General features: G+C 35.3%; 1 protein-coding gene and 2 long non-coding RNA genes across 3 annotated transcripts; 2 read left to right on the top strand and 1 right to left on the bottom strand.

Moving 5' to 3' along the window:
- Positions 1-2,805: 2,805 nt before the first annotated feature.
- Positions 2,806-4,328, top strand: LOC139781343 (uncharacterized). The gene is made up of 3 exons (XR_011720503.1): positions 2,806-3,603; positions 3,770-3,922; positions 4,078-4,328. It is a non-coding gene; the product is annotated as an uncharacterized lncRNA (long non-coding RNA).
- Positions 4,329-4,721: 393 nt separating this feature from the next.
- On the bottom strand, positions 4,722-5,475 carry LOC139781344 (uncharacterized). The gene is made up of 2 exons (XR_011720504.1): positions 4,988-5,475; positions 4,722-4,907 (listed from the first exon to the last, which is right to left on the bottom strand). It is a non-coding gene; the product is annotated as an uncharacterized lncRNA (long non-coding RNA).
- A 2,508-nt stretch (positions 5,476-7,983) lies between these two features.
- Positions 7,984-9,449, top strand: LOC139781335 (uncharacterized). The gene has a single exon (XM_071720206.1). It carries the CDS (start codon positions 8,235-8,237, stop codon positions 9,447-9,449), a length of 1,215 nt encoding a protein of 404 aa, XP_071576307.1. The 5' UTR covers positions 7,984-8,234.
- Positions 9,450-9,824: the final 375 nt, after the last annotated feature.

Raw genomic sequence — 9,824 nt, 5'->3', positions numbered from 1 at the left:
GTATAAAGAGCTCTTTTGCTTTCTTATAGAGGAAGCTTTGTCTTCGTAAACCTCGTATATGGATCTTTGATCGCGTATAAAGCTAGGTCTAATCAAACAAATCTTAAAGAATTATATATGAAATAGAGGTAAAAAAGGCCGGAGAAAAAATTGGTTTTTTTTTAAAGTTTTTTATGCCAATGTGTTCAGAATGCTCTAAAACGTCGGAAAATCGCATTAAAAAAAATGTCCGTGTGTGTGCGTGTGCGTGTGCGTGTGCGTGTGCGTGTGCGTGTGCGTGTGCGTGTGCGTGTGCGTGTGCGTGTGCGTGTGCGTGTGCGCGTGCGCGTGCGCGTGCGTGGGCGTGGGCGTGGGCGTGGGCGTGGGCGTGGGCGTGGGCGTGGGCGTGGGCGTGGGCGTGGGCGTGGGCGTGTGCGTGGTGTGTGTGTGTGTGTGTGTGTGTGTGTGTGTGTGTGTACAGATTTTACTGAAAGGACTATGCCCAGTTTGGGCCCCGAGTGAACAGTCATGAGTCATATATTAATCGATAGAGGGGTACTCACAAAGTACGAAACAGAAAATTTTAATTGCCTAATTGAAGTCTGATGAGCATACTGACCTAACCTAAATTATAATATTAAAGTACTTTTCAAACCATTCAACTTTTATTTTAAAAAAATTTTTCTATTTTTTATAGTTTCGGAAACATTTGGCCCAAAAGAGAAAAACCGATTTTTTCAAAATTGTTGTTTCAGCCCCTAAATGTATATGGGCACGTATAAAAAATACGTGTCCCTTATTTTTGTCTAGAAAACAACATTTTAAAAGCTCATCAAAATCGGAGGGGGACACTTCCGTACCTTTCTTTGTTAGCCGGGTTAATGAATTGTACCAAATACATTCTAGACATATTATTTCAATGTCTTTGGTACAATCCGTTATCTCCGTCACCGCGGAAAGGCCTGGACGCAGAGAAATCGGACCAGACCAGTACATGGTCATAATATAGTCATAATAGCAAACTTTGGACAGCTGTAAGCACTCAGGGGACTCGTTACAAAGTTGTGCCCCTGGAACTTTTTAATCCTCTTTTGATGCCCTACAATTCTAGCCATGTCTGATTGCTGTTCACCAGGGGCCCAATTTTTTATATGAAACTGGGCATAGTCCTTTCTATAACTCAAGAACTAATTAACTAAATCTTTAAGAATTATATACAAAATAGGAGTAGAAAGAACTAAAAAATATAATAAAATTAGAAAAATTGTTAATACTAAAGGGGTTACCGATTTCTATCTAAAAAAAATCTACGTAATTGCTCTAATTTACGCAAATTTTGAGATATTGAGTTTAATTTTTTTTATGGATAGAGTATCATTAAAGGTAGGTTGGTATTGAATTTGACGAGTATCTGTGAAAGGGTTACTGATTTCTGCTTTAAAAGTGTATAAGTTATACATGTAATTTTATATAGAGTATCATTAAAGTAAGGTTGGTATTGAATTTGGCGATAATCGGTAAAAGGGTTTTTTCTTTATAAAATTTTGAATTTTTTGAGAAATGTCTGTTGCTCTAACTTCCGCTAATTTTGAGATATTTATAATTCTATTTATAATTCTATTATATTCTTCAGTTTTTTCCTATTTCATACATAATTCTTTAAGATTTGGTTGATTAGACCCAGCTATACACTATACGCGATCAAAGGTCCATATGCGAAGTCCATATATGGACCATGTAGCCTGAACTCCCAGAGTCAACATCGATTTGACATTGCGTTGATTGTAAAATCCCACTTGTGCTATTAAGCTAACCCTCTATCAATTCATAAAAAAGTTAAATTTAAAAGTTTAAAAAGTGTGCAAATTAGGAACTTGCATAGGGGAGACAGGGGCTAAAACGTCTACGGGGTAAATACGTCTAATCAAATATCTCGGAACCTGTATATTGTGCGAACTCGCTATTAACATTGTAAATGCTGCTCATAGTACCCATGTGACCAACGGAGTTTCGGCAGGTTACTTGCCGTGTTATGATTTTTACGAGGGCAAACGTGTTTTCGAAAGGTGAAAGTTACATTTTCTGCGCGTGGAAATTTTGTAATATCTGCAATAATATTTGCTCTCCAAATCTCGAGGTACGTGATTATAAAGAGTAATGCATGCTGAACACGAATCCAGTGTAGTTTTTTCATTATCGTTGATGTCTAATATTTCGTGGGCGATCAAACCTGAAACTTGTGTTTGGGGCTAATCGGTCAGTAAGCAGTCCGGGTGCATTTCCAAGGTATTTTCGGGCTCACTGCATATGGAATATGGATGAGACGGGAATTACAACCGTTCAGACACCGAATAGAGTCATCGGACGTCGAGGAGTGAAACAAGTCGAGCGAGTGACTTCTGCGGAAATAGGAACCCTCGTAACTATTTTTTAATAATGTTTCGCATAAAAATTGTAAATAAATTTTTATATTTTTCTCTTAAAAAACAATTATTGCATGTATCCTATTATTTTTTAGAATTAGATGTACGTATATGTATTGAAAATGCAGTGCAGACTGTTATACCCCGGCATTTTTGAGATTTCAATTTTTCCACCGTTGTCGTTTTTGCTCTATACCGGTTAAACAAAGCGACGTAGACAAAAATTTCCTATATAAATTTTGTAGCTAAAGGTTCACTCTTTACAGTGGTATACCATATTTAACTACAATTATTTATTTTGTTGTTAAAAATCGGCACCGAAAAAAAACGGACTGTTTAGCCCCGGTCTCCCCTACTGTTTTCTCATTATTACAGATCATTACCATTGCTCCTATTTTATTTTGTTCATAAAGATTTCTCTATGAGGAACCCAAAATAATAAATACTAATAATTATGCATCAAGTAAAATATAAGTTTCCTCAGAAGAAAAGCTTTGTGAGCGAAATAAAATAGGAGCAATGGTAGCGATTTGTAATGATGAGGAAGCAATGTGCAAGTTTCTAATTTGCACACTTTACTGTTACTCTCAATGTTTTGCATAGTTAGTACAAAACAATCGTTTCTATCAAGAGGTTACCGTCGATGATTCAAATCTTCAAAGATTACCAGAAAACGGTGACGTAATATCTCAACTTCAACAAATTGATCTTGAGGAACCCTCGACCAACCCTCAAGATGATAACAATAACAATATTGTCCATGAAATCGGTATTCCAGTTATTCCACAAGTCTGCCAAGAAACTGTTATTCAAACAATCGTTTCGAACGAAATTCTGGCATGCTAAGTCAAATCCAATAAATGAGTTTACTGCGATTCAATACATATCTATAGCATTTCCATGCTTATTCAGTTATGAAAATGCCGATTTTTCACTACCACGATCAATTAATGTGTCATTACTCGAATACTTTCAATTTTTAATGTAACACAACAATCAACGTTTCGCACTCAATACCATTCAACGTCATAAAGTATTGAAATTGAGGAGCTGCAGAGAGAATTGCTGCCGCGGAGACAGCCGCAGGAGCAGGCGCAGCAGCAGCCTGATGCTGAGCAGCCACTGCTGGAACCGCCGCAGGCACCGCGTGAGCAGGAAGTCAACGAGCGGCCGCACGCGCAGCAGCAGCAGGAAATAATAAGTACGTATTTTTTTAGTTTTTAAAAAAATGTTTATGAATATTATGATAATGTAAATTAGATCTCTGGTTATTGAGATATTTACCTTATTATACAATATTTAATTTTTGTGTTTACTATTTTTAGTATTTAATTGTCTATTGTCTTTTCCGTATTTTCATGTTACAGGAGTTCGACGAAATTTATGGGACCAACCCAGGAACCACCCGCAGGAGCAGCAGCAGCTGGATGCCGTGCAGCTAATGCTGGAGCATCCGCAGGGACAGCAACAGCAGGAAGCTAACGAACAGCCGCTTCCGCAGCAGCAACACAGACCAATTAGTACGTATTTTATAAAAATACGAATATTTTAATCTATATTAGGGCAAAGTCAATTTAATGTCTAATTATTGAAATGTTTACTTTATTTTTAAATAATTAAATTTTGTATTTGCTATTTGGGGTATTTTTATACTATTCGTTTGTTTTTGTTATAGGATATCGACGAGGAAGAGGACGCGGTTTGAGTCGTCAACGTTGGTACGCTCAACGTGGTCGCGTCAGGGGTGGTCCGAGACAACATCCCGTCATCATTAATAAACATTATTATGCGTAATTCGTGTTTTTGTTGTGTGCATTAATAAACATTATTATGCGTAATCCGTGTTTTTGTTGTGTGCGGATCTTTTAAGTATTAATATTAAAAGCCATTCTGTAATTTTGTTTAATTATAATTAATATTCACTTACTCTGTGAACAAATTCTTCTATATCCCTCTATCTTTCCCTCCGTCTTTTCTCTACGATAGCAATATCGTTATTAAATCTTAAATCATTATAAATGTGCTTCTTCCAATAAACATTTACACTACTTATTTTACTAATTTATTAAAGACATGTTTTATTTTCCAAAAATGTTTATAAAAAAAAATTTAACAATTTATTTAAATTAACAAAAGTTTCGCTCGACAAGCAATAGCTAAATAATATCAAACGGCCAATTTCGAGCTAATACCAGATGTTAGAAAAAAATATTTAATACATTCAATAATCGAAACGTAAACAAGTCTGTATACGATTATTGAATGTATTAAATATTTTTTTCTAACATCTGGTATTAGCTCGAAATTGGCCGTTTGATATTATTTAATTTATTTAAATATTTTGTTAGCAAAATTTTAGTATAGCATGTTTTCATGCATTTCCTTATTTCTTTTTCGGTTTTCTTTCTTTTTCTTTTTCAGGTTCGTCTCCACTGTCATCTTTAAATTTTCGTTTTTCTTCCTCTTTCTGTTTTATTTCTTCCGCCATTTGAATATCTTTATATTCTATAAAATAACATAATTTATTTATTATATTTATTAAATCTAAATTTTACTTTATTATATTTTCATGCTTTTTCTTTTACCTTTGTCGTTTTTGTCGTGTTTTTCTCCACTATCATCTTTTCGTAAGTTTTTTTTCTCTTTCTTTATCATTTTAGTTTTCGGATTAATCTCTTTCTGAATTTGCTTATTTTCATAATCTAATAAAGCTTGTAGTAGAATTTTATCCAATCCATCTTCCATCACTAAAATGTTGTAATAACAATATTTTAACTTTTATTAATTATAATTACACGGAATTTTTTTTCGTTAGAATTACATTCACTACATAAGCTCGCATAAAATTTTTATGGGTACATGTCCCACAACTATCATGATTTTCAAAGTAAATTCCTATAGAAAATTTCCTATATGTATAAGTCACTTTAATAATATTTTAAAGATCAGCACACAAGTGCTCACACACACACATACACACACGCGCGCGCGCACCACGCGCACACGCGTGTGTTGCGCTAATACATCGTTGAATTAATTAACCTTCCTGTTTTATCTCTTCCTCTCTTTGATTCTCTTCATATCTATTAATTGTATCTCTTCCTCTCTTGATTCTCTCGCGCGCGCGTGTGTGTGTGTGTGTGTGTGTGTGTGTGTGTGTGTGTGTGTGTGTGTGTGTGTGTGCGCGCGCGCGCGCGCACGGATCTTTAAACTATTAAAGTTGTGAGACATGTACCAAGGAAAATTTTATTCGAGCTCTTTGGATTATTGTAGTCAATTAATTATTACAAACAATTCTGAAATTTTGTGTAATTATTATATTTAATATTCACTTACTTTGAAGAAATTCTTCTCTATCCCTCTCTCTCTTTCCCTCTGTCTTTCTTCCATTGAATATGCCAACTTTTTTAAATTCGATCACAATTTTTGACAAACTTGACAAGTATGAGATGAATTTGTACTTACATATTATCTTTAAATTCGATCACAATTTTTAAACAAAACGCTGTTGGTAAGGTGACGACAAGCGTCTTGAACATTTACAAAATTGTGAATGTATTAAGGTGCAAATTCATGAGACGCTGAAAATGAGCGTCAACAAGGTGAACGTGGCGATTTCGCTTTGATGCTAGCGTCAAAGAAATGAAGTTGAATTTGTTTAATATTCAGCGTCGTCGCTGAATCGTCGTTAATCGTCCCAGTACAATCAAACATAGACTTTGAAAAACTCCGGAACTAATTAACCAAATTTTAATTAATTATATATGAAATAGGAGTAGAAAAAACTGGAAAATACAATAGAATTAAATATAGATCGCTATCTCAAATATTAATAAAGTTACAGCGTAAAACACACTTTTCTAAAAAAAAAAAAATTTTTTTTTAAAGAACCCTTTTACAGATCATCGCCCAATTCAATACCAACCTTCGTTGAATGATTCTCTATCGATTAAAAAAAAAAGAGCCCGATATCTCAATATTTGTGGAAGTTAGAGCACATACGGACAACATATGCACACACATACACACATACATACAGACGGACATTTTTTCTAAAAATGATTTTTCGACGTTTTAGAACATTCTGAACACATTCAGAAAAACAAAAAAAATTTTTTTTTTTACGAAAACTAAGCTTCCTCTATGAGAAAGCAAAACATCATACATAAAAGGCTAGAATTAATAAAATTAATAAGTATGATGTCAAAACCACAGAAAGTAACAAAAAAGGGGACTTATTTACACAGAGAATGTCCCACGATAGCACCAATTCACATTTCGTATCATACTAGCGGATTACAGTGTCTAGGTGTTACAACGAAATATCAAGATTTTCGAGCCACACAACGACTCATGTTCACACAATAGAAGTCAGGAACGAATTGGCAGTATCGCATATGTTTAAAAACTAACAAGGTTGTCAAAGTAACCAACCGCAGAAAACAAAACAATTATACGCTCGAGATGACGTTATCGTATATGGGATTTAAATTATCCGTGTCATTGTTTAGATTAATAGTATCCGAATACTTTATTTTTCATATATTATCTATATATTTGTAATGAAATATGCGATAAAAATGTGATATAAAATAGTAATAAGTATGTGATAAAAGCCAAAGATGCAATATTTTATTTTGTAAATTATTCTTTATTTCTGTTATTGAACATGTTTTAAAAATGTTATACTGTAACATGTTGTCAGCGAAAAAAACGGCGATGCGAGTCAAGCGCGGGAAGTGGTGCGCAATAAAAATAAAGACTAGTATTTACAAGTAACGAACGTTTCGGCTCTTCCTTTGAGCCATCTTCAGCATTTATTAACACAAGTGGAAATCTATTCCTGCAGAACTCGAGGCGGCAAGCTCCCTTCCTGAGGCGATGTCTTGATAAGCGAGCTGGTACACACGATTATGGTGGACATTTCCACTAAGAAACGGAAGAACAATATGTTTAATCATTCGTTACCAGAAACAGAAAAGAAGAAAGGAGAGAGCTCACCTCAAGTTCTGTAGCAGTCAAAAATGTACAATATTAAAAAGTCGTAGCAATCAGGTGTGAATCCGGAGAGTCGCACATCTCGGAAAGAAGCGAGAATATTGCAGTCACACACGTGTCGGTTGAAATCGAAATGAGAAGAGGGTCAACAAGTATGTAGTTCGGAAACGTAATAATAAACAAAGTAGACGGTCGAAGAAGGGAAAAACCGAAGGTTAAGCAGTATTTATGATGGACAAGTATGCGTGGTGTAGGCAATCGGTATCTGACTGTAGGTTTAAACTATGGCGTTGTTGTCTAATGTGTAGGACTTCAGAGATAAGACGCTTGTGATAAAATCTTTCATGATCTAAAATCTCGACGTTTTCCCAATCGAAATCGTGATCATTCTGAATTCTATGATCCGTTATCACAGAGTGAGCAGAACTGTTTCTATTGATATGGCTACGATGTTCGGAAATTCTGGTTTTTAATTGTCTACCAGTTTGCCCCACGTATGATGCGTCACAATCACGGCAAAGGATCTTGTAGACCACGTTACTCGTTGCGAAAGTCGGAAGAGCATCCTTCTGAACTTTGATAAATCTGTTTAATTTATTAACACTGTAGTATGATAAATGAGTATCTGAATTACAGTTGGGCGACAATTTCTCACTCCCTTATCACAATAAACAAAAAATTTTATTTGAGTTCATTAAAAGCATAGAAAATAATATCAAAGGCCTTCCGGTTCCTATACAAACATATATTAGAAATCGCTCTATTCCTATCATTAACGAGATAAATTCAGATTCTAGTTTTTCTCCCTCTCACTCGGACAAAATCATTTGTAAAATGCTTTCACAAACCAAAGTTTTTCTCCATAATAATCCTGATATTATCCTCACCAGAGCTGACAAAGGAAACATAACTGTAGCCATGAACTCTCTGGATTACAAAAATAAGATGGAAGTGCTTTTATCAGACACGAACACGTATACCAGAGTCAAAAAAGATCCCATCCTCTCCCTTACAAGAAACGTAAGAACATTGCTCACTAGATGGAAGAATTTGAATTACATTACACCGGTTACTTATAAGTTCCTCTATTGTAGTGATGGAGTACTTCCGAGAGCCTATGGACTTCCGAAAATCCACAAACAAAACCACCCATTAAGAATCATAGTTTCGTCCATCGATGGTCCTTTACACAACTTATTGTTAGCTAGATTCTTACACAACATAATTTCTTCTAGCATTCCTAAAGCCAATAGCCACATAAAAAACAGCTTCCAACTTGTTAATAACTTGAACGGTTCACGTCTTGATGACAATTACACTCTTGTCTCCCTTGACGTGGTTTTACTTTTTACAAACGTTCCTTCTGATCTGGCTATTGACAGTATTTGCAATAGATGGGAACATCTTTCAAAACACTGCGACATTCCTAAAGATGAATTTGTTCTCGCAGTACGACTCATTCTTGACTCTACATTTTTCAGGTTTAATAATAATATATACAAACAGAATTTCGGATCTCCCATGGGTTCTCCTTTATCTCCTGACCTTGCGGATTTAGTTCTACAAGATATCGAGACGAGGGCGATTAGAATTCTTAATTTCTTTCTACCGTTTTTTTATAGATACGTGGATGACATTGCGATGGCCATACCCTACGACATGGTCGATTTTACATTACAAACTTTTAATTCGTTCCATCCACGTTTACAGTTTACCATAGAGGTTGGTAACAAAAAACTCAATTTTTTAGATACCACCATTATCAACAATAATGGTCTTATTGAATTTGATTGGTATCATAAGCCAACTTTTTCGGGCCGTTATTTAAATTACAATTCTTGTCACCCCTCGTCTCAAAAGCGCGGTACCATTATGGGACTTATCGACCGAGCTTTTTTATTGTCTCACCCGAAGTTTCACGAAAAAAATCTGGGACTTATTGTTAACATCCTTCTGAACAATGATTACCCTTTAGACCTTATTTTTAACACTATTCACGAACGTCTTAAAAGTCTCTTTTTCAAACAAACAAAAAAAACAAAATCCTAATGATACCGAGGATAACGCTGCTTTTAAAAAATGGTTCACCGTTCCGTTTTTTCCTTCTATTTCTATCAAATTTAAAGATATTTTCAGAGATTCAGATACTCATTTATCATACACTGAAAGAAAAGATTGGCTGCAGTAGCCTAGAATTGGCTGCGTCAGCCAATTTCAATGGTCAAATATGGCATAGCATTTCAGTCGGCTGCAGCAACCAATTTTCAATGCTACTACAAGCTTGGCTGGAGTTAATACGTGACTTTGCTGCTCCAACCAATTGCCTACTTTACAGGGGCTTGCTGATTGGCTACTCCCTAACCAATAACTCCCGCGCGATGGCCTACTAGTTGGTTGCTCCAGTCAACTTACTCCTGCATGGTG

The sequence above is a fragment of the Temnothorax nylanderi genome, unplaced genomic scaffold (genome assembly GCF_030848795.1).
Source record: "Temnothorax nylanderi isolate EJ_2023f unplaced genomic scaffold, tnyl_v1.0 TNYL_tig0330_pilon, whole genome shotgun sequence".
NCBI classification, from domain to species: Eukaryota; Metazoa; Arthropoda; class Insecta; order Hymenoptera; family Formicidae; genus Temnothorax; species Temnothorax nylanderi.
The sequence above is the reverse complement of the archived record's forward strand: the minus strand, read 5'-3'. Positions and strand labels throughout refer to the sequence as shown.